We start from the raw sequence: 26,762 nt of genomic DNA, 5'->3' as shown, positions 1-26,762 counted from the left end.
TAAAAACATTTCTGCTCGTAATTTACTCATGGTTTCTTTTGATGTAAAATCATTATTCACCAATGTCCCAGTGGAGGGTGCATTAAGATGTCTAGAAACCAGACTTCGCGAATTTCATTTCTCTTGCATCGAAACTGATGAGCTAATTTCTCTCACTCAACTCTGTTTGAAACAAACACATTTTGTTTTCCAAAATAAATATTACAAGCAAACTGAGGGATTAGCCATGGGAAGCCCCCTCAGTCCCATCCTGGCTGATATCTACATGCATTATTATGAATCAAAATTGTTTGAAACTTTAAACTTCCCGGCATGGTTCCGCTACGTAGACGATACTTTTACCCTGTTTGAAGGTAATAAAGATGATTTAAATAAAGTTCTTTCAACAATGAATTCTATTGATCCTGCTATTCAGTTCACTTTTGAACTTGAGACTTGCAATTCTCTTACGTTTCTCGACATTCTCGTCACACGTAACACATCCAACTTCAGTACTACAGTTTACCGTAAACCTTCATCGGTTTGCCTTCCACCACACTTTAAATCATGTCATCCGACTAAACAAAAGTTAGCTTCATTTTATTCCTATGTTTTCCGTGCTCTTCAAGTTTGCTCCTCCAAACCAGCCCTTGATGAAGAACTAAATTATTTAAAAGCAATAGCTATTGACAGGGGCTTTTCACCCAACATTATTAATCAAGCAGTTAAAAAATTCTCATCTCAACACACTAAAAGCCACACTCTTATTTTAGGAGATTATAAAAATTCTGTTGTCATTCCCTTCTTTCCATCAATTAGCTATAAAGTTGCACATATTTTGCAGAAATTTAAACTTTCGGGTTGTTTACTCTCCCATCAATAAAATTCCAACTTCTATACTCAAGGACCCCTTTCCGGATATGAATTCCTGGGGTATTTATAGGATTCCTTGCCAGTGCGGTTTAATTTACATTGGCCAAACTAAGAGAGCCTTAAAATTTCGCGTCAAAGAACATGAGGCATATGTTAGAAAAAAGGAAACACAGAAGTCTTCTGTTGCTCAACATTGTTGGTCCGAAAATCACACTTTCAATTTTTCTGCTGCCAAAATTATTCAAAAAACATCTTCCATTGGAGAACTGGATTTTATAGAGGCATTTCACATTCATAAAAATCTTTCTGTTCTAGTTAACGATCCTAATTCCAATCCAAATTTGCCTTCGGCTTTTAGAGAAATTATGTTTTAGTTCTGGTTTCGCCAACAGATGGCGCCACTTGCTTATTCTTGTCCAGGCTTTCTTATCTTATCTAAACATTATTTCCTATCTTGTTCATTTGCGGTTTTGCAGCTGAAGATGATGGTTCGGTAAAACCATCGAAACTAGTCCTGTGAAAATCTTGTAAATTAACGCTGATTTTTGTTGTTTGACTTCTGAATTAGTATTTATTCGGCGTGTTATTGTGTCTTAATTAATCAATATTATTTAGTAAATAAATTATATATATATCCAAATCCATTAAATTTTCTTTATTAAATTCAATTATAATTCTTTCTTTTTAGAGAAATCGCTGGGGAAAAAACTGTAAACATAAAATTGAGTGCGATTACGAATATTTTTAAATAGTTAACATTTTGAGCGGGAAAGCTTTTTTAATATCTTCATAAGCAACTGAAAATTAGGGGAAGAAATAAATTTTAAATTGGCATAAAACTTTGTCGATTTCTACAACAATCTATATAACTGCGTTTTCAAAAACTTCTGCTGAAATATGAAGAGTTGTATTCGTAAAGCATTTATTAGTGAGATCTGTAATTATATACTCAGCTTTTAGTTTTCATAACCTTCCATTAATCATAATAAAGTCATGAAGCGTAAGGGTGGGCGAAAAAGGAATTTTAAAGAAAAGATTATTTTTACAAAATGACTCAAAATTTCCTTAGCTAGTATAAGTAATTATGTAACTCAAATAATTAAATATTTGCAAAAATTTTGTTGACCTCTCTCAGTCTTACCAATATTTCTGTTTAGATATAGAAGATAATTAAATATCGATAATGAGTATCATAGATAGTGGAGCACATAGAATGAGCATCACAATATATAATTGTGTCTGTCGCAAAAGTGGCCCACCAGCGGCCGAGCGGTAAAGTCGCTGAACACTGGTAGTTCGGTCCGAGGTTCGAATCCCGCGAACGGGCTGGCTGCATGGGCGTTTTCGTGGTTTTCCCCATGTGTAACGTGTATACGTGCCAGTTTCCCTTAGAAAGTCCTCCACGAAAGGCATCCCTTCCCTTAGGCAGATAGCCCTAGTGTGCTTTGCCATAATTTAATACACCACCACCACCTTGTCGCAAAAGCAGCCACTTTGATAAATGAACAGAACTGTCGGAAATCGCGTCTGAATGTCACATACATGCTTTATAATACCAAGAATGTTATAAAAATGACGGTTGTCTGATATCAACATTTACCGAACTTTCCAAAATGTTAGAAATATAATATTTAAGAGTCAGCAAGTTTGTTTAAAAAATTGTATGCATTTCAATCACGGTGTTTGTCGTTATAATCAGAAGCTCTTCATCGATATTTAGACTATTTCTCGATAAGCTACCGAGTTCAAATTTTGTACTCACACCGTTTACGGATGGAAATACGGCCTGGTAAACCGTGTTTTATAAAATTCGATTTAGAGGTCTTAAAATTTAATGTTGAAAAAATTTTTTGCGCATATTTCCATTTAAAGAATAAACTAAAAATCTCACAGATTTTAAGTTTGCATCATTTTACAGAGCGTAAAATAGCTTTTGAAATAAAATTTGCATAAAATTAATATAATTTCTGATTTTGGGCAAATTTTTAAAACTTTATACTTTTATGAGGTAAGAAGAATTTTGGAAGTAAAAGACTGAACCAAAAGGAGAAAAATAATTTGTCGCACAGATTAATGGGAATAAGAACCCTTTTGAAAAATTCCTGTATAGTTTTATAACAAGAATAATAGATTCTTAAATAACGAAATCAAATAATCGAATCGCATTGTCAAAAGTATAAGATTTATAAATTTATCAAGAGAGCCGCACGTTTTTTATTATTCGTTATATAAATTTGTGGAAAATTTTTTAAAGTGATTTATTTAATCACGTGTTCCCAGTAAATTATATAATACATTATTTTTCTCATTTTAATTCATTAATAATTTTATGAGTCATAAATAAAAGTTTATTTTGTAAAAACTTGTTTATTTTATTCAATAATTATTCTAAAACAGAAATTAATTCCTTTTATATATACATTCACTTTGTAACTGGTAATAAATTTGTTTCCTTAGAGTCAGTGTTAGGCCTTTATCTCAAAACATCAAGGAGACTTCTCCCAGCGCTAATGACAGCCATTACCCATTGTCGTCAGGGGTGCGTGGACCCTTGTCCCCTTAGGCAAGGCTAGTCGTTTTTGGCGTATCTTTTCGCTATTACAAAAACACGGGACGATCCGTTTTCGAGGTTACATTTAAACTAACAATAATTCGTAACGAACCGTCAAGAGACCTGCACAAAAGAACGAGAAATACGGGTCAAACCGTTAAAGTGTTAAAAAAGAACTCGACGTCCAAATTCAATATTATCAATGACTTACCCTCTCATATTGGTGCTGAGCTGATCAAAATCGACGTCTGGAAACAAAAAAAACCCATTTCACTATTTATACTTATTATAGCCCACCGAAAAATAATAAAAAATCAATTTCCAGGGTCTTTTCTTCCTTAATAAAACTATCCTATGGGGAGATTTTAATGCTCCCGATAAAATTATATCGACTCTAACCATTCCGAGAGGAAATAGAGGACCTAATTAACCCTCTGGAGGTTTTGAGAAAGATAAGGTATTGTTTTCTAAAGCGTCGCCACCTTTGTCAACAAAAACTTTTGAAAAGTGCGGAACCTTTCTTTCACAGAATGCACGAAAAGCGTTAAGTAGTTTTTTTTATACCCTCACACCTGCGGAGAATCATCAAGTGAACTGATTAGAGTCGGCTGTAAAAACATCAATCACTGTCAAAACTTTGCCCTTTGGTAGTTTCCAAGAAGGTATATGTTAGCGTTTGTGATTCGACTTGTAACAGTAAGTCGAGGTTTATGTTACAAAATCTAAATTTTGTGAAAAACTGCAAATCAAGATAATAAAAGAAAAGAATTATAAATTTTTAATTTTTTTGTTCATAAACCTGCATGTATATGTGTGTGTACATGTTTATATATATATTTATTTATTTAACTCTTTATGAGCAATCTATATATGCATACGGGCATAATATCAAAATATTTTTGTGTTTCTGATAACCTTCACTTTAATTACTTAGTTTACCCCTTATATATGATTGCTTGCCTAGGATAGAAGCAATATTTTCTCACTGAAACAATATGATTTTTTATATGTTTTATTTATTTTTTTAATAATGTAAAAAGTAAAATATCTTAACTTAGAAAATTTCTTATTTTATTTGCAGCTTTGGGTATTTTTCATCCAGAGTTTAATTGAAACTACGGATATAAATAATATTTCACAACTTACTTGATATAATGACAGAACTAATTAACTGAACATGAAGTAAAAAACTTGTTTATTTTCTAATCACAATCACAGACATCTAAATTTCTGTCATGCAATTTCCCGTTTTTGTGTACAACAATAAGTAAGGAATGCCACGAATTTATTAATTGTACCTAATGATATTGCATTCTTTAAAATCTAAGAAAATATCAGTATATTTTACTATTCCACTACTTATTTTGGGACAGAGCCTAAGAGCAAATAAACAGTTGCCCTTAGAAATCTGCGTGTTAAAAAATTATAAGAAATCGGATTTTGATGAAAGATTGAATCGGATTTTGATTGAATCTTATGGTTTTATTAGTCTCTATACCTTTAATTTTTTTTATATATATATATAGAAAGATTCAAAAAAAGACACTAGTCTAATGCTCTCGTTACTTACTTATTTTTTTAATTTGATTTAATTTGATTACGGCAAAACACTCAAAGATTATTTGCCTAAGGATAGGAATAGCTTCGTCGAGGAATTTCTGAGGGAAGCTGGCTCGTATATACGTTGCACGTGGGGAAAACAAAGAAAACGCCTATGCTGTGAGCTTGTTTGTGGGACTCGAATCCATTGCCGAATTACCAGTATTCAGAGAAATTATTTCTAGTCCGCCTGATGGGCCAACGCTCTTGATGCGGTTTATGCAACATAAGTTTTTGTATGTGCAGTCAGAAAATTGAAAATATTTTTTCAAAATGTCATAGTTAGAGGTAATGCATAGTTATACTAAACATTTTCTATCAGTATTACTTTCAAGGTAACTACCTAATACAGAAACATAAGTTTTTTAATCTTTATATTTATAATTTGGTTTTCGATACATTGAATTAAGAGTATTGCCCAGAATTCACTACATTCTTAAATTTTATTTTTCAGTATAATAATATGCAGCTATTTTTAAAGGGTGTAAATCGTGAAAGTTTCGCAACATGAAAAGAAAAAAATTATTTTTCCATTAAAATAATGCAAATCATAACGAATTTTAAAATAAAATTCTGTAGAACTGATCATGATTAGATTCATCTTCCTTCAGTTAGGTTTTTCTCAAGAATATTTGTATGTTAATATGCTCAGAAATGCGAATATTAGAAATTATTCAAATATGCATTGAAGAAGAAGTAAGCTTTTGAATAGAAATTCAACTAATTTCAACGAATACTCGGGATAATATGATCACAATCTACCTGAATATCCAAGAATATCTGGGCAACAGGTTCGTTTCCCATAGGCTTATATTTTTTTATTATTATTCACATGGGGGACTGCTATTTTTTACTATAAAGAACGTTTTACCCACCTAGGGTTTGCAACAAAAAAATTTAATATTTTTAATTTCCGTAAAATAAAATGCAAAACTAAAGTGTAAAACCCTTTTATTCACCAAAATGCACGACATATTTCTGTTTCATCTAAAGGAAGCAAAATTAAATTTTGTTCATATAACTGGCTGGCTCAGTTAAAAATAAATATGTAATCTTTTTTTCCCTTCTTTCCTCTAAGAAACTAAAATTCAACAAGATACCCTTTTTTTTCTTCAAAACAAAACGCGTAATTTAGTCATTTTCAACTAAAAATAGTTTAGACTTTTCGGATATTGCAGAGCATAAGAGAGCTATTTATTGCAAACATATGAGGGCTGCCATCCTGAAAAGCTTTCTAAGGAAAACTGACATTGCACTAAACACCAATGATGCAGTCAGCCCATTCACCTATGTTTGAACCTAAATGAAACTATTAGTATTCAGCAAGTATTTTACTATTCGGCTGTTAGCAAGGTTCAACTAGACGATTCAAAAATTTCTAAACCAATTCAAAAATTTTATTCGCATACAGTGGTAAACTCGACAGAAGAGAATTCTAGTCTTACTAGAACTACTAGTAGTTACTTACTAGTCTTACCAGGGGCGCTAGAACAGAAGGGCTGCTAGTCTCAAAACGGCATTTTGTAGCGTTTCACTATAAACGAAACTACGCAACGAGTGATGGTATAACACCGGGGTGCCTGCGTCATAGGCTCTACCCCCAAGAGAAAATATGCTGATTCGTATACAAAGCAAAGTTTAACTAATAGTGATATATAAATATGCCAAGAATATCTTAAATTTTTTATTAATTTATTTTTTAGATATATAACTTTTTTAATTAATTAATTAATTATGGCCTTAATAAGAGAAGTTAGGATAAATATCAGATTACAGCGTACACGGTTCATGAAGAAAATGCCGTCCAGAAACGCTGGAAGCCCTTCGAGTCAGTGGGAACAAAAATAGTATAACATAATAATTATCATGCAAAAATTTGGTAAATGCAAGACTCAGTGTGCAGTATTAACAGAAAATGTGATTACAATCATAGAATAACATAATTAAATAGTACAATTTAAAACTAACAGTAATATACAATACAAAAACAAGCCATACAGAAGGTAGCCAAGGTGCAATTCACCTTAATCCAGAGTGTCACTAAAGGTAGATGATTTTAAATTATGCGCAGCTAATGGAACGGAAATTCCTACTTATGGAATTAAAATTTTAACTTAAAATTTAGGACTTAGAAGAGAATTTCAATTTCCCTTTATATTAGCTAAAGTTGATAAATCTATTATAGGAGCTGATTTTCTAAATAAATTTAAACTTTTAGTTGACATTCACAATAAGAAATTAATTGATGGAATAACTAACCTATCTGTTCGAAGTAATGTAACAACAGTGTTTTCTGATCATGCTATTAGTACCCTAGATAAAAGTTCTAAATACGCTAATTTGTTACAACAATATACAGATTTAACAAAACCGAATTTATCAGTATCAACATTTAAGCATGGTGTTGAGCATTATATTACAACTCGAGGACAACCTGTTTATACCAGAGCTAGACAATTGCACCCAAACGATTACAAATAGCAAAACAGGAATTCCAATATATGTTAGAAAATGATATTATTCGTCCCTATAAATCACAATGGGCCAGTCCTCTTCATATGGTTCCAAAAAAAGATGGTTCTTCTCGACCTTGCGGGGATTATCGACGTTTGAATGCTCAAATAATACCAGATCGTTATTCTACACCCCGATTAGAAGATTTTCAACCACATCTTAACAAATACTCGAATATTTTCTAAAATTGATTTGCATAAAGCATATTTTCAAATTCCTATTCATGGAAATGATAAGCCAAAAACTGCCATTATAACTCCTTTCGGACTATATGAATTTAACGTCATGAGTTTTGGGTTACGTAACGCCCCTTCTACCATTCAGAGATTTATTAATGAAGTATTTAGAGGACTAAATTTTGTCTTTCCATATTTGGATGATGTTTTAATTGCGTCAAATAATGAACAGGAACACAAAAAGCATTTAAAATTGGTTTTTGATAGATTACAAAAATATGGATTGAGACTTAATATTTCTAAATCTGTTTTTGGAGTCAATGAATTGGAATTTTTAGGCTTTCTAATTACACCTGAGGGATCAAAACCTCTTCCTGACAAAGTAAAAGCTATTCTGAATGTTAAATTGCCTGACACTGTTCATCAACTACGAACCTTTCTCGGAATGATTAATTTCTATCGTCGTTTCTTGAAAAACGCCGCTAGTACTCAAGCCGTTTTACACGACTACCTAAAAGGCGCAAAGAAAAGAGATAATCGGAAAATAACTTGGTCGGAGGAGGCAATTGAGAAATTTTAAGAATGTAAACAAGCTATAGCAAATGTTGCTCTTCTCTGTCACCCCGATCCAGACTTACCTTTTTCGTTGTGCACAGATGCTTCGGATTCGGCAGTCGGTTCAATTTTACAGCAATTTGAAAATGTTAGTTGGAAACCAATCGGATTTTTTTCCAAGAAACTAAACGCTACACAGCAAAATTACAGTACATATGATCGTGAACTTCCCGCAATTTATCTTTCCATTAAATATTTCAAACATTTATTAGAAGGACGAAAATTCATAGTGTATACTGACCACAAACCCTTAATATATGCATTTTCACAAAAACCAGAGAAAGCATCTCCAAGACAAATTAGGCCACTCCAATACGTTTCAGAATTTACAACAGACATTAGGTACATTACAGGAGAGAATAACGTAGTAGAGGATACATTATCCAGAATAGAAGAAATCGCCTTAATAAGTTATGACGAAATTGCCGAAGAACAAGAGCGAGATGACGAATTTAAAACATTGCGGAAATCTACAAATTTGACTTTTAAACAGTTTTCCCTTCCATCTGGAAAAAGATTATGGTGTGATACTACAACACAGCATGTTAGACCTTATATACCAAGAGTTATCGTATGAAAATATTTCATTAGTTTCACGGATTATCCCATCCTGGAATCAAATCAACAGTAAAATTAATCTCTTCAAAATTTATTTGGTTAAATATCAAAAACGATGTTCAGCATTGGGCGAAATCTTGTATTCCATGTCAAAAATCTAAAATATTCCGGCATAGGAAATCAATAATCGGAGAATATCTAAAGCCATCAGAAAGATTTCGAGAAATACACATTGATCTTGTTGGTCCATTACCATCATCAAATGGTAACACCTACTGTCTACATGTATAGATAGATACACAAATTGGATGGAAGCTATTCCGCTCGAAAAGCTCTCAGCAGAAACTGTAGCGAACGCTTTCTATAGCAATTGGATAGCAAGATTTAAAATACCTTTGCATCTAATAACTGATCGACGAGCTCAATTTCCATCTGAAGTATTTCAAACCCTGTCAAGAATCTGTTGCATTAAGCTTTCACACACTACAGCCTATCACCCGCAGTGCAATGGCAAGGTAGAACGACTCCATAGGTCAATAAAGGCTGCTTTAAAAGCCCATAATAATAAAATTTGGAGTGAAACATACGGTTCTCATAGGCCTACGAACAGCAATCCACAACGATACTAACTATACTATAGCGGAAATGGTATATGGAGAGAATATTAAACTTCCCGGAGAATTCTTTGAAGAAAAAATAAGTCATACATCACCTGGAAATTTTACACATAAGTTACAAAAGCATATGGAATTGATTCGGCCGAAAGAAATACAACAGAAAGGTATCCCTAAATTATATGTTCACAAAGATTTAGAATCAACATTCCATGTTTTTCTTCGCATTGACAGAGTTCGGAAGCAACTCGAACCCCCATATGAAGGTCCGTATTTGGTTATCAATCGTACACCCAAATATTTTACTCTCAGGATAAAGAATAAAGAAGTAAATGTATCGATAGACAGATTGGAAGCCAGCATATATTCTACCACAACAAACCCCTGAACAAGAGAAACTTACAACTCCAAATTGTGTAAACAATGCACCTACGCCGATTGAAATTCAAACCAAATTAACTGTGGCTCAACCTAAAATCAAATCAGCTTTAAGACAATCTAGAACTGGTAGAATTCTTAAGACACCATTGCGATTCAAAAACTTACATTTTATTTATACATGAATTTTGTTATTATTTTGATGATGCACTATAATTTCTTCCAATCTTTCTAATGTAACGTTCGTTACTGGAAGGGGAGTGAATGTAACGGCATAAAATATAAATAATTAGTTTGAAAGTAACTCACAATATTTTAATACTCATAATACTTTAATAATTATAAATGTTTACTTTGCATATTATTGTATTATCGTTTTTGGCAGCAGTTTTTATCTTTAGGATTCGATTTGCTTATTAAAATTCAGAAGATGAGATTTTTGACTACTGAGCTGGTGAATAAAAAAATATATTTGATGTTGATATGGTAATCTTTTTATTTTATGGTAAGAATTTATTTGCATTGTATTATATTGTATCAACTGAAGATCCATAAAGGCGTACTGTTTATATTTGTTATACCTTCGCCGGGAATCGAACCGCGGACCTCTCAATTACGCTCTGAGCGTGCAGAATACTACATCACGAATGCTCGCTAAGAAGGCGCGAGAAATACCTTATAACCTGATTTTTTATTAAGTCCAAGAGCGCTGCGAGAGCTGGTGTGGCCTCACAGAGCGGCAAAATGTTTAGTGTTTAGGACTTAGAGAGGCACCGAGCAACGAAATTAAGGAATGATAAAATTTTTAGAATTTAGGGAAGGCGCTCTGGGACGCAAAATTTAGGGGCTACAAAATTTTTAGAATTTAGGGAGGCGTTTGGAAGCAGAATTTAGAACCTGCACAGACTCGCAAAATGTCCAGCACCAGCCCTGAAAATGTACATGCGGGAAGTACACTCATGTCCAAAAATTAAGGATAATTCGGAGTCACGCGGAAATCGAACTCTACAATAAATATATCACCTGTAAAATCACTACACACATCTTCAAGAATCATATGCAAATTTCAGGAAGTAACCAGATGACACCGATGGTACGTCACAATGTGAGAGAGTGATATAAAAGGAATACAGGTAAACAAGTAAAATTGTTCGCAGGCGCTTTATAAGCATTTCAGTGCAATAACCAAATAGTTATGCCACAAAGGACGCATTTGGATGATTTTTTACGTGGTAGAATTATCGGCCGTTTGGAATGTGGGCGTACCCAACTGGAGGTATCAGACGAACTTGGATTACCCAGAGTGTCATCTCCAGGCTTTGGCAACGATTCCAAGATGATGGTAACGTGAGTAGACGTTACAGCACAGGTCGCCCCAGAGTTACAACGCCGAATGAGGACCGGTATTTGGCAATTACTGCCAAAAGAAACAGGCGGAGCACAGCCTCAGACCTGTCTCGTCAGCTCTCTTCAGCCACTGGTACGACAATTTCAAAGCAGACCGTGTACAGACGCTTAGGGCAGATTGGTCTACATGCTCGTAGACCTGTCAGATGCGTTCCACTTACTGCAACTCACTGTCGCCTGCGGTTAGCCTGGAGTAGAGAGCATGCATTGTGGACACCGCAACAGTGGGCTTGTGTGATGTTTTCCGACGAGTCCAGGTTTAGCTTGCAGTCTGATTCTCGCCGGACTTTGATATGGAGAGCTCCAGGTACCCATTACCACCAAGAAAACATCATTGAACGACACCGTTACGGTGGTGCAGGAGTGCTCGTTTGAGGTGGAATTATTCTGGGTTCCAGAACTGACCTGCATGTTCAAATTGGAACCATGACAAGCCAAATCTATCGGGACGTCATTCTGGAACAACACGTACGTTTGTTTCGGGGCGCCATGGGCGCACAATTTGTGTTTATGGATGACAACGCCCTTCCTCACCATGCAAACATTGTAAGCGAATGCCTTCAATCGGAGGATATCACCTGTATGGACTGGCCAGCATTCTCACCGGACTTGAATCCAGTACAGCACGTGTGGGACATGCTTGGCAGACAGTTGCAGCCCGTCAACCTCCTCCTACATGTCAACCGGAACTTCGGAGAGCATTGCTTTTTGAGTGGTGTAATATGGCCCAAGATCAGATCGATAATTTGATACTCTGTATGCCTAGGCGTTGTACGGACTGTATTGCATTGTCTGGGAGACATTCAATGTATTAACAATCATACCAACCATGTAATATTGGTTTTTTGTAAATAGGTTTTTTTTGTAATTTGCTCCAGGGAGAAAAAATCGCTAATTTTTTTAATAATATCAAACATATAGCATCTTTTTTTCCTCTTTACCTTTTGTTTAATAAATAAGCTTTACAAATAAGTTAAATTTGTTTTGCTTCTAACTCTTCCTTTGCCTGATTTTGCATTATCCTTAATTTATGGACATGATTGTAGTTTATTCGAGACTCAGATAAGCCTTATTCGTATGCGGGAAATAGTCATGAGTATAATTAATGACTAAATTAATATAATTCAGGGTTAATAATTCGTCAGCTTGCGATAAAAGCAAGACAAAATTTAGCTGAAGAGCATATCTTGTCATCAGTCTCATGATGCATCGCGATTAGTGGATATCGGACGCTATGTAAGCTTCACAATGATAGCCTGAGTATAGAGGTTTACAAGTATGGCAAACCAAAGCGAAATGTTCTAGTAAATGGAATTTGTGGAGAAGTGGTAATAAATGAAGTTGCTATAACAGATTTTTTATTGAGATAACAATGCTCCAATTATAATTGACTAATGACGGCGAACTGTATAGTATGGTGCTAAGTTAGTAAATATCGCTACCAATAATGAAAAAAGTGATAAGTTGTTGAAAAAGAAAAAACTTCGAATGATAATTTAATGAGAACTCCCGACGCGGCAGTTACAAGACTTCAACAGTGAAACTTTGTAACTGAAGAAGAAATTATGTCTATCTATAGAATTAAAGAAAATGTGCTAGCAACGAAAAAGTAAAGCAAATTAAATTACATTGAAAGAGGTGTTTAATAAAGCAAACAATTAAATATTGAATTTTTTCCTTAAATTTTGATTTCCTTCAGGTTATAAATGCTGCACTATTTTATAAATTACCATTTCATATTTTTAATTTTGTAATTTCTACGTGATATCTTACTAGATTTAAACTGATGATCTAATATCCGAACACATTCCGAATCCCGCATCGCTGAAGTCCGGACAAGTCCGTGTCGCCTACTTTGTACTACATATTTTATATGTGTACGTGTGTGTAAAAATTCGTTATACTCCTTTTGCCTATGTAAGGCCTATCGGAGTTCGCTCCCGAATAGTTAATGCCTTACTAGATCATACGTATATGGTCCTTCTTTCATGTTATGTTTTTCTCCAATGATAAAATAATTATATAACATTTGAATAAAAATTTAAAGATTTTGATTTTACCTAAAAATTCGTTTCGAACTCTAGTTCTGAGTCGAAAACCACAAGCTCCAAGAATAATGCAGTTAATGACTCCTAAAACAGCAACTACGTACGGCAGCACTTCGGCTTGCTTAATTTCCACGAGCAAAACGGCAAATCTGTATCTTGCCTTCTGATTACTCTGAAAAAAAGAAGGATGAGGAAAAATTACAATGAGGAACCCTAAATAAAAAATTATATTCGTACTTTGTTGAATAAGTCATGTTAATAACGATATTTATTTTCTGTCAGAAACAACATTTATTATGTTTTGATAATTAAGACAAAAATTACACGAGGCCCACCAGCGGCCGAGCGGTAAAGACGCTGAACACTGGTAGTTCGGTCTGAGGTTCGAATCCCGCGAACGGGCTGGCTGCATGGGCGTTTTCGTGGTTTTCCCCATGTGTAACGTGTATACGAGCCAGTTTCCCTTAGAAAGTCCTCCACGAAAGGCATCCCTCCCTTTAGGCAGATAGCCCTCGTGTGCTTTGCCATAATTAAATACACACCAAAATTACACGCCGAACAAGTATTAATTTAGAAGTCAAACAACAAAAATCAGCTTTATATTTGATAATTTTCACAGGACTAGTTTCGATGGTTTTACCGAACACATCCTCAGCTGCCAAAGCGCACTGGGATTCATAGTCATAGCTTCATAGGCACAGCGCGCATTTCTAGTGAGAAAGTAGCATCGCATTAAACAGGTATCATTTGCGGACGGTTTATCTTTTCTCTTGTTGTAGTTCCCTGGAGACATAACCAATAATGCCATTACGATGTTGCCGAAGACTTTATAGACAAGTAGACGATTTCGAACGTGGTCGCATAGTAAGGATAAGTGAAGCGGGTTGGTCATACAGAGCAAGATACCGCATTTTCACCGGATGGACAGGGTTATGCAAAGGGGCTGGCAACAATGGCTGCTGCAAAAAGTACTCATCAGCGAAATCAAGGCTCTAGAAGGCGAAGGTACACGAATACTAGGCAAGATTGTATGATTGTGCGACGAGCCAAATTGCCCCAACGGCAAGATTGTCCGCTAGCCAACGAGTTGCAGCATCTTTTCGCGTGCTGGCTGAGGCGAGGATGCCTACAAGGCTTTTGCGTTGAGCCTCACAACATCGACGGAGTTCTCCGAGGTGGTGTCGTAGCCGACCATTATGGCTGCTAGCCGACTGATATCGCGTAGTATTCAGCAATGTATCCTGCTTCAGTTTTGAAGCAGACAACTAGCGGGTCCGGGTGTGAAGGGGCCAGGGTCAGGGGTCCCAAACCCCCTGTGTTTTACAGAGGCACACAAACATTACTTCTTTTGGAATGGTGGGGGACGCTATCTCTTAAGATAATGTTAAATATAGAAAATTAAACGTCATTTCTTATACGCAAAATTAGCATATGCTGTTTCAAAATTTAAAAAAAAAATTAATTCATTTAATCAAATAATGATCATAAAATTTTCGTACAGTTGTTAGAACATACAAATATATCCGAGTAAAACGTGAGTTTAATCTAAAGTAAAACGGAACAACCCATCAGCGGATCTTCGAAATAAATATAACACATAAATGGTTTAAGATTCTTTTATTTTAGTCTCCTAGATAGTGGTAAATGCTAAATTTAACGATATAGGTTAAAGAGTCTCACTCTCTTTGGCAACATAAACTAAAACAGAGATTCTGGAAGACGTAAGCGAATTATCTCTATATCTTGGAAATTACAACAGAGACTTGGGAAAGGGTGTAAAAGACCCTTTTATTAAAATCAGTAATTTAACAGAAGAAACTGCTCGTGCTTACATAACCAGACAGTATTTTCGGCATAACACAAAACTAAAAAAATTGGACTTAACTAAGTAAGTCGCGAGTAACCCAAGGGCTAGACAGACAGAATACCCGCAAGTTGTCTCAGATCTAATATCGGCGTTACAAACCTAATGGCAAGAATAACGCAACGCTACAGACAAATTGCTATCAAGATTCAACTAGTAACTTGGCCTTCAGTAGGCGGAATACACTCTGATTCTGCAATCTAAAACCTTCCTTTAAATACCTCCTAACAATTCCTAATAATTCCTCTTTCTACCTTATTTGAACACGCGCGAACTAGAAATTAGCATTTCGGAAGGAAAATGGAAAGCGAGAAAGATAGTAAATATAATTAAGATAAAATAGTTGGTTAACTAAATGAATCCTTTTAAGGTTATTTATCAAATAAACCAGGTAACTTATCAAATAACAAGGTTACAAGTGGTAGTTTGAAATAAACCAAAACTATTTTATTAGCATAAATTACTGCGTATAACATGAGAAATAAACACATACCTTAAAGTAATATTTTACGATGATGGGATCTCATACAAGAAAGTCCTTGAATACAGGTTAACATTATTGAGAAGGAAATCGGCTCATTACATGTAACACCGAGCGGAGTATGGAGATCCTAATCCCGATGAACAGGTTAAAAGCTTGTATTATCTTTGGGATTCATCCGTAGTCTTGGACAGCGGAATGAGTATAAACAAGAACTCCTTCTTCGAGGTTCCAATCAAAAACTTACCGTCGCTCGCTGAGAAAAGAGCAGACTTATCCCGAAAATTACTATTAGGTTGAATCGCTGGGTGGGTAAAATGTTTTCCGGATTCAGGTATGCAAGCGTTCTTTTCTGCTTCATCGCAGAGCCTGGGTCCACTACTCTCTTTCAAAAGCACTTTGACAAGCATTAGGTTTGATAAAACATCAGCCTTATATTAGTGAACTTCCTGTTTTCATGGGAACATACCCCAGCGTCCGCTACAAAGGACGGAAAGGAATCAAGGAAAAATCTCGTTAAGAGTACCCCCACCCCCAATTGGTCGGTTTCGTGAATGAAGTTAGTAAGTGTAAAAAAAGGTTTTGTCTGAGTAATGTCGAAGAAGTAAGTCGCATCAAACGACGGCACTGCTAAAATGTATTGGTGGCAGGGGTGAGATATGAAATTCATGGTAGCAGACTGCGGACTTCAGTCCGGGTAAAGAGGAACGCCAGGCTCCTGAATGCAGCTCATCTTTACGTTGTGAGACAGTCAATGTCCACTAATCATTAGCATTTTGTGCGACCGTTCCGTATCCGAAAATAATTCAAGTAGGAAAGTGTAAAAAAGACATCTGTTCAAAACGTGCACCATGAGGCTGCAGAATTCTGCTCATCTTTAACCCCTTAAGAACCAACGCCGGGAGAACGAAGCGCAGTCACGAGACCGTACCCGCTGAAATGGATCGTCGCCACCGGCCCGCGCATTTTAAGCAGTTAAGCCTAATTTAAAAAAAAAAAAAAAAATTGTATAAAATCAGCGTTTTGATATTATGACTTCAATTTATTTAAGACGAAATTAAAAAAACTCTAAACAAGAATTACCTCTAGGTAATTAAATTGCAATTTAAAAATTCTGCTGTGTGTATTACCTTTTCCGTCAAAGTAAATTTTCGGAAACTGTCTTCCAGTTAGACGGAAAGGTGGAGTGTCCGATGATTTTGAACAAATTTTTAAGTTTTTAAGTAAGGTCTCTTAGCCATGGCTAACGAATGAAACTGAATATAACCCCAACACATGTCCCAAAACTTCTTCAAAATACACTCAGAAATATTTCATCCTCAAACTCTGTGTGACGTCAGGTTTATATTAGAAAACTTCCTGTTTTTCTAAATAGAAAACAGCGTCCTCGATGACCGGAGAGTAATCAAGGAAAGACCCCCCACTCCACTGGCGGGATATCTGTTACTGATCACATCAATATATACACTCATGTCCAAAATTATGTTTACATGCATAAATTCACGGATTTCTCAGAGACTATGACTTATAATTTAATGAATTTTCGTGGAATCATACATAACATGATGACAGATAAATGCAAAAGAAAAAATTGAAGATCACCTCATATGATATAAAATTGTAGCATGAAACAATAAAAATGGTAATAAAGTGTGACAAAGAGAGTTAAGAAAAAAAGGAATGATTCAGGAAAAGAATTAAGTCTTACGAATTTAATAGGGAATATGATCTCCCCTGACTTCTACACACATATCACAACGTGTTTTAAGGCTGGAAATAACGTTGTCAACCACAGTTTGGGGAATTAATCTCCACTCTTCCAGCAATGCCGTCTTCAGAGCATTTACATCTATAGGAGGAGGATGTATGCGTGCAATTGCTCTTCCAAGGTAGTCCCATAAGTTCTCTATCGGGTTAAGGTCAGGAGAGTTTGGTGGCCAAGGTATTCGCTTAATGTCTTCACTTTCAAGGAATTCATCAACGAGGTTTGCTCGATGTGGACGGGCATTATAATCCATAAATAAAAAGTCAGCTCCATATGCATCCATGAAAAGTCTTGCATAAGGATCTAAGACCTCATCGCGATATATCTGGCCTGTCACAGATCCGCTGCTGAACACGTGTAGGGGCGTACGTCCATCGATCATTATTCCACCTCATACCATCACACCTCCACTACCGAAACGGTCACGTTCCACAATGTTCGAGGGATCATTTCGTGTTCCTGACTCCCTCCAGATGTAAACATGTTTAGAATCACCAGTTAAACTAAACCGCGACTCATCAGTAAAGAGAACATGGGACCATTGATGTTCAGTCCAGTTTTGATGTTCTTTACACCAATTAAAGCGATCCCTCTTTTTCTGTGAAGACAGTAAAACACATACCCTTGGCTTTCTGGCATAAAGGCCTTTTTCATTAAGCCTTCTGTATATTGTTTGCCGTGATACAACAGTTCCAGTGGCGGCTGCAAGCTCTGAACTTAACTGGCGAGCAGTAGCCTTTCTGTTACGACGGGCAGTTAATGCCAGATACCGATCTTCAGAAGCAGTTGTCATTCATTTCTGACCTTGTCCAGGCCTCCTTACAACACTTCCATCATTTTGAAACTGTTTCCATAGCTTAGAGACTGTCTGTATTGAAATATTCAGACATGTGGCTGTTTCCATGATTGACTGCTCTGCTTCTAAACGGCCGATAATTCGTCACTTTACAGATTCTTCCAAATGATACTTCGAAGCCATAACAAACCGCTTTGAGTCCCTACACACTGAAATCAAACGCTATGTTGCAGAAATTCACTCAAATATTCAGTTTGCACAAAGCGCTTGATTCACCCTTGGATGACGTAACGCCTAGATTTGCATATCACAAACCGTTTGATTACTTTTGATTGGATAATGCTAATTAGGCTTGGTTTTCACACATTCGCTGCAAATACGGATCACATTGATTCGATATTTCATTGAATATCATCATTTTTGGGTATGTAAAGATAATTTTGGACATGAGTGTACATTATATATAATTACATTATATGCAAAGTAAATACATTATATACCAAAATATAACGCCTTTGTCATTATATATAATGACCATTAAAGGCATTATACGTATATTAAAGGCATTACCTATTAAATCGAGTAAGAAAAACAAAAACGCTGGCTCTTTCCTGAGAAATGCTAGCAAGACGCATTACGCGTCGAGAAAGCTGATAGTCTTTCCCCTTCTGTAATAATGTTGTAATGTTACTTTTTAATTAACTAACAAACGGTCCAGGCTCAGCGAAACGGAGGAAAACAAGGCCAACGAACGAACATGCGAAAACTGTGGACTCATGAAAAACACCAGTACCGGCGTTGAAGAGGAAAAGGATAACAGCGGATGTCCCAATAAAACAACTGATTCAACGAGGTGAGAAATCAACGAAACTTAAGCTACGTTTTCCCGCGACAACGACCACTAGGGAGGCCCAAGGAGGTCCAGATTGGAGAAAGACAAGGAATAAAAGACCAGCCTCAACAGCCGTGCCAGCACAACAAGTAAGAATGTCAAAATGGAAGCGGAAAGACCCAAAAGGACGAACGGCCCCGCCAGAAGTCAAGATGAAACTGCAATTCCAGAACCCACAGCCGTCGCTCAGAAACCTGAGGTTCATCAACAAGGGAAGAAGAGGAAGTTGGATAACTTAAACAGCGCGGATCATCGAAATCGAAGAAGTAAGCTGGAGGTTTTGAAGTTTCCCACTTTCCAAAAGTTTTGCTTCGTCCGGATGGAGGAATACAGGGAAAGAAAACATAAGTGAAAATTTCTTTGTTTGCTTATTTTACATGCACAATTCAGTTTATATCATGTAGTTATAAGTTTCTAATTGTTTTGAAAGAAGAAAAATGTTTCGCAAATAGCGAGAACTTAATCTTTTAAACAAAAAGATTTTTGTGTTCACAATTTGGCGAGAATGTAATAGTAAACATTTCTTGTTAAAGAACTCGCAAGTTGCGAGAATTGAATTGTGAATATCTTTTAGTCGGAAAGACTTCTTTGAATGTTGAAGTTTGTTAACTTAAAGTTAAGATTTGATGAAAAGATTGTAAATTGTATTTAAGCAACTATGACATTTGAAGTAAAGTGCATTTAAAATGTAATGTGTTAAATATCTGAAAAATGTTAAATGTTATTGTTGAAGTATTTTAAATTTAAACTTGTACAAAAGATAAATTTTGGCCAAAGTGCAAGTGAATTTATGAAATAATTTAATGTTTTAGAATATGTGTGTTTAACGTTAGGCTCTCCAGCTAACACTTAAAAGTTAAATTAAGCTCTCGCTTAAGCACACTAGGGCAGACTTTGTGTATAGGAAGTCTTTTGAGGTCTGTAAGTCAAGTTTAAAAAATGTTAGATGATGTTTAGCGGTAGTTTGTGTTCGCGGTAACACAACATGAATACCCTAAGTACATTCAGAACAATTTCTGGAGAGTATTGGGGAAAGAGAAGTTTGAGTGCGAATGAAAGTTGTGTCAACGCCAAATGATGCCAGTAAAGGAGTAATTGGAAGGAAGATGGAAATTTTTGTAAAAGAAAGTACTAATACTATTTCCTTCTAGATAATCTGGAAGGACTCAGCCTAAAACTCCTTGACCAAGAAGAAGTTGATGTTTATCGATAGGATCAGAATATTACCTCTGCTCTTACTGGCTTATTGCAGCGCTGTCTACGAGACTACCGGCTTTTCCCCATACCAGATACTTTTCAATTCTGACTTCCATTCCCTTGTGATCTGTAGTTTGGTTGCCCGTTTAATGGGCCTTCATCCTCGAGGAGTACATTCAAGAACTCCAGGCACTGTTTGATTTGATGCACAGTTTTGCACGAGAGCGAATCAAGTTGGCGATGGAGAACATGAAGGCCCGACATTCTAGAACATCGGACAACGGAGGTGAGAAGGCGTGGCTATGGAATTTGATTCGACGGAAAGGAGTTTCTGTAAACTACAGTCATCCTAGGACTGTCCTTACACGGTTCTAAACAGGCCGAACGACCTTCTTGTTCGGATCCCTAGGTAATCAAATTTTTAGCTTAAAGACATTCATTAGGACAACCGGGCCCCTTACTGTGGCCGTAGTTACGTAGTGCCAATAGTGTGTAAAATATAAATAGCATACTAAAACTACAGTATTATGTGTACATAAATTTGTAAATTCGCGTGTTTTTTTATTGATATAGTATTTGATTCGTTCTGTGTTATTTATTGAAATTAGTAATTTAGTATTGGATTGATTTTCCATGTATGGCTTCCTGTCTAGGGATTGTACTACCTGGGGCGTGCAGTCCGTAGGATTGATGAAATGCTACGAAATTTAAATATATGCAAGTAATTTTAGTGACATTATATGTAAGACTTAGTGTCTCTTGTGTAATGTAACATGAAATGCCTCGAGGATAGCTGGTAGTTCGGTCCGAGGTTCGAATCCCGCGAACGGGCTGGCTGCATGGGCGTTTTCGTGGTTTTCCCCATGTGTAATGTGTATACGAGCCAGTTTCCCTTAGAAAGTCCTCCATGAAGGCATCCCTCCCCTTAGGCAGATAGCCCTCGAGGCTTTGCCATAATCACACACACACCTCGAGGATAGAATCTCCGCCGTAAAAATAAAATTACAGGAGCAGATCCATTTAATATTGACGTAAATGGTTAGCACCCATCTTGCCATAGTTATAGCAACTACTTTTTTCACTAAAATGAGGCTAGAAATAGCCAAAAGTCTCCACACATCGGGACCACTTTCCAATATTTTGATTGTATTCCTGTATAACTGTAACTGGTCTGATCCCTAAGGTATTGGAAATTTCTCGGCGGACAGGGAAAGACTATATAAGACCGGGGAGAGGACTTTTGTGAAAATATCATGAATTGCAAAGTGGTTCCTTTCAGGAGGATAAATTTTATCAATCTATCATCAGTTCTGTATGCATCCAGTCCATTACGAAACTGTACGCGCGCAATGATATTCATTATTTTTATTGACTACTTTTTTTCACGTGTGTTTCATCATGGAGGAAAATGTTCAGTGGAAAATGTTGAATTATAGGAATGCTTTTTTAGGCCCATCTGGTAGAGTTATTATACACTATTCAAATGCAGAGTGTGTTTTCCTTATCTGGCTGAAATAGTTATTCTTAATCTATTTTAAACTACCCTCCTTTTTCAGTTTATTTCTGACTATTTAAAATAAGTGAACTTTTGTTTTGAGTTCGTAATTTAAAAGAAAACATTGAAATTGGTTTTTCACTAATAACTATTTAATATTTTAGAAACTGGACAGATTTATTATGCGAGTGACGTCATATTTGTAGGCCAATAGTCCGAATTTAAAGCATAAGGTGCTTTAATTTTTTAAGCGTAATTATTTAAAACCTAATCTTCCATGGCATGCAAGAGAGGCTGAAAAGTCACGAATTTTGATATTCCTTTCACGAACATCTGCAGATAAAGGGAAACGTCTAAAATAGCACAATTTTGGTTGCCACCTACAGAAAGTCGGAAATGGGAAGAGCTGAAATGGGACATAACGGATCACAATACAGTATTAAATAATACCTTAGTTTCTAGTATTGCTAGGCTTGAGAAATTAGGAATATAAACTTAACTTTAAAAGAGACGAATTAGTACGTAGACTATGCCTCCTGCCTTGTTTAAGTCTGTTGTCGTCAAGTTTATTTTATATTTTAGGAACAAAAATGCCTCCTAATATTTATTAGAAAATTATAGCTGCTAAAACTAATATTGACTGATACACCACAGAAGCTGGGAAAGACGCTTATGAAAATGAAGAAGTATGGGTCATTTGAATGCATATCATTACATCAGGGCCTTAGCATACAAAACGTTTATAAATAAGATATTTTACTTATATTAAATGATTATAGATCAAATATTTTACTTATATTACCTCAGCAAACCACATAACTCTTTTTTTGCTCAATATTAGTTAATTTTTGTACTTGAATTACTTCGTTGGCGATTCTTATGTTTAAAATAAACTAATTATAAGTTTTTTTTATCTCAAAATGATTCGACTTTTATTAAAAATGCGCTGTTTACTCCCTTGAAAGTTATAAAGTTTCCTCCTGAAAGAAATATTTCCCCCAAAATTCTGGCTCTACATTACAAATTACAACCACCCGTTAACACTTATTTGCGCATTGTTTAGATTCAAATACTGCACACTTTTTATGCTCAAAACCTAAACTAGAACTAACATATTTATATAATTTAACATTAAAATAGTTCTCTCTTTTCATATAGTATTTTATTTCAAAATTTATCCATGCCCCTTTAAAGGAAGATTTATCTCGAAATATTGACTTTTATAGATGAGATCAGATTTGCCATTTTATAGATCAGATTCCTTTTACCTCGATCTAAATTTTATTTTCCTTTTACAATCCGCATGAAAATTTGTGATATACCAGATACCAGATACTTTTCAATACCTTTCAATTTACCTTTCTTTTTTTTGGGGGGGGGGAGCGGGAAGCAGCAACTACAGTAACATTGAAACTTACAATCTGGTGACGAAATAAAGTACATGTCAAAAGCATATGTTTCTTTCACTTTGCACCTGCCAGTTATGTCAATACAATGCTGCCGCTTATCTTGCATCAAATAGTGTTTGATACAACATGCGGCATACCCACAGATGTTTACTCATGCACAAATTTGTCCCAAAATATCAGAATATAACTGCATGTGGTTTGAGAACATTGATACTTTATGATATTCCGAAGTGGCATTAATAATATTTTATAATTCAATTATTATGTTAAGTACATACTTTAGGTGAAAAAAAAAATTAAGTAGATATAAAACCCTGTAAATTTAAGGTTTGAGCCCCAGGAAATACATGTGTTCTATAAAGCGTAACAAAAGCTGAAACGAATTTTGTTGACAGAGGGAAAAGTGAGAAAAACAAAATTTTAAACATTTTCAGCATATTGCTTATTAAATAGAATGATGAGTCAGGTACAGTGACAGATTCAGTCAAGAGCTAAGCTGGCGATAACGGTCTGTTGAATATTGAACAGAAAGGAAAAGTTGGAATGTTTTTTGAAGAAAAGAAGCGTTTGATGGCGACACAAAGCTATTTTTGTGCACGCTTTGGCACAAAATGGGCTCCTTACAAACAGAGCACTCACTAACTGAGTCAGCAATTGGAGGACACTAGCTGTGTGTTGGAAAAGTTGCCCATCAAGCGTCCGCATGGTTGAAAATGACAGCAATTCTCTCTTTATACATTCCATGGTTCATGAAAGACGGAATCTACCTGCAAATATTGTTATTAATTTCCTGTATGAACTTTTAATGCGCTTATAATATCATATTAGTTTCCTGAAAGTTATAAAGGTGGAAAACAGTCAGGGCTGGATTAAGACTTTCACAGGCCCTAAGCACTTAAAAGATTTTGGTGCCCCAATATGTGTTTGCGCCATTTTTTCTTCATTCCATCGCACTTTCGGTTTTGGTTTAGGTGCACCATACATTCCATGCTATAACCAACAGCAGGAGATTTTTAGATGCCCTCTTTTCTATAGAACTAAGGACCCCTTTTGTGTTGACCCTTTCCTTGATGCCCTTAGCACGTCCTTACATTGTTTAGTGGTTAATACAACCCTCGACTGTGGTCAACAAATGCATGAGTCTTCCTTCTTTGTTTTCATACCCACACTTCTTCTTTAAAATTTCCTTCCACACTGTCTTGCTGTTTCCAGTAGTCTCTGCATTTTCATTACGTACACTTTAACCGTTTTACTTTTGTTCATTGAGACGTCTGATTTACTTTCTGCTAATGAGCTTCACAGGCTAATGCTGCCGAGGATGGGCCTGTCACCATATTTTCAACATCAGTTATTCTCCTCCATCTTCCTTTACTATGAACGGCAACTCTTATTGCTCTCATTATTAAGTTTTCCGGAACTCATGAAGTGTCGCATGAATTCGTTTCAGTAGACCTGATGCATAGAAGTTTATAACAGCTTGAACAAGAATGTTAAAAAATAAAGAGCACCTTATTTTCAATATCTTTTTGTATAAACCTTGGCACGATCCACTTTTCGTTATATTTTCCGCCGTAGGATTAACTTACAGAATTGCACTTCAGTCCTGTTACATCCACATTTAATTTCTTTTAGAACTATGCAGCCGATTTCATTTACGATATTTCTGGAGTTACTACAGTTGTTGCTAGACTGGGTTGCTAATAGAGGAGGTAAGGCAATATATTTTGATTTTTTGGGTAGTTTATAATATAACAATAATATTAATTGTTTGTTATCAAAAAATAAGCAAGAAATTTTAAAATTTTGGAATTTTGTTATGAAAAATTAAAACATTAAACATTAACACATTTAAAAAATTAAAACAAACATAATCCCGGCGAATGGGTGGGCTGCGTGAATGCTTTCTAGTTCATGCTCACTCGTACCGTGAATAAAATCCAATTCCCAGCACAGAGTACTCCACAAAATCTCTTACCCACTTAATGAATTAATAAAGCCAAATCTAAAACTTGTTTAATTATTAAATTTTTAAATTATTCAACATTTAAAATGAGATAGTAAAATTAGTATCTAACTTTTTACATAATTTTTTAGTTCGTTATTATTACATTATATTAATGCAACAAATTTGAACAAACATCATGCTACAAATCATTTCAATGGGCTGAAAATAACATTCTAAAGCAAATCAAATAAAATTTTTATGCATCTTATTTGCATGAAATTCAATATTTTGAGAAAAATGAAAGAAAAAAAAGGCTTCCAATCAGAAATTAGAACTGCGAACAAAAAGCTGTGCTCTAAATGCAGCGGATTAATCTGCGCTCAAATCCCGATGAAGCGTAAGTGTCTGCATGTTTTTTCGAGGGTGTATCCAAAATACAAACATTTTCCACTATAAGAAAGGTTTTCTAAAAAAACATCCTTTCCTTAGACAAACAGCCCTTGCATACTTTGATGACCTTCATATGAATTAAACTATCAAACATAATAGAGGGATTATCACAAACATAATAGAGGGAAATGTGCAGGCGCTATAAGATAGCTTCCCCGCAAAGCAGTTTTAGGGTTGCCATAAATAATGACAATAATGGCCAATAAAGTATGTTTCGATACTTCATCAAGTGTCGGCGTTATTCACTCCAAATCCACACAAACCTCGTACGAACGTGAAGGGGGAAAAAAAACGCAACAATATATCTGGACTCTGCGGCAGCTATAATTTAGTTCTCCCAAAGGTAAATAACGAATATAGTTTAAATCAATCATATCGGAATTCGAAAGTTAACGTTAAGAATATATTAACTTCGTCAGTTACTATTTCTGTTGATCAGAAACACTCCAACAATTTTAAGAGAATAAAAAATTATGCAGCATCTTTGCCTCGGTGAAGAAAACTGTCAAGCATGGCAATTAACTCCATAAAATAAGACACACAATGAAAGTACAATTTGAAATAAAATTATTGATGATTTTGCTTCTCTAAAGGCAAGAAAATCTAAATTATGTATATAAAAAAAGTTTGAATAAATTAAGAGCAATAATTTTTATGCTAACTACATTAATATTTTTCTTATTTTAGTGTTATCTGATATTAATCGAAAAGGTAATTTCTAGCCCTTTTTAAATTCAAAAACGAAGTCAATTATAAATCATTTTATTTAAAAACTAAAAATGATAGCATCATTTTTCTGAATACATAAATCTACGATTAAAAATATTATGACTTACAGTATTATAATTTGAAATAATTTCCTTTTGATGAGTATAAAAGTGTATAGAAATAGTTAATTCGGTTTTATGCAGGGGTGCGAATTAAAGGTTTTGGCTCACGTGGAAAAATAACTTAGCACGGCTCTAACTTGCTGTTTTCTTTTAATTACCCAAAATTTCTAACATGAGTTTAAGTTCCAGAAATACAAAACGTTGAGTTTCATAATGATGAGTTTGATATTGTTCAGGTAATATTATTAGATGAATTTGATTGCAACTCAGGGACGCATTCTGAATTCTAAGAATTCTATGCGAGTTGATAAAGGACTGAATATTTT

The 26,762-nt window shown here is 35.2% G+C and overlaps 1 protein-coding gene across 2 annotated transcripts in view; it reads right to left on the bottom strand.

The window, feature by feature from the left end:
• LOC118206137 (inverted formin-2-like) overlaps positions 1-26,762 on the bottom strand; it is a 290,618-nt gene that overhangs the window by 153,133 nt on the left and 110,723 nt on the right. For both annotated transcript variants that reach the window (XM_085807614.1, XM_085807615.1), the window contains one exon: positions 13,325-13,484. In XM_085807614.1, the coding sequence (XP_085663740.1) occupies positions 13,325-13,484 (160 nt within the window). The remainder of the gene's footprint in view (positions 1-13,324; positions 13,485-26,762) is intronic.

The sequence above is a fragment of the Stegodyphus dumicola genome, chromosome X1 (genome assembly GCF_044657685.1).
Source record: "Stegodyphus dumicola isolate Sdum_Otavi_A_Nest chromosome X1, ASM4465768v1".
NCBI classification, from domain to species: domain Eukaryota; kingdom Metazoa; phylum Arthropoda; class Arachnida; order Araneae; family Eresidae; genus Stegodyphus; species Stegodyphus dumicola.
The sequence above is the reverse complement of the archived record's forward strand: the minus strand, read 5'-3'. Positions and strand labels throughout refer to the sequence as shown.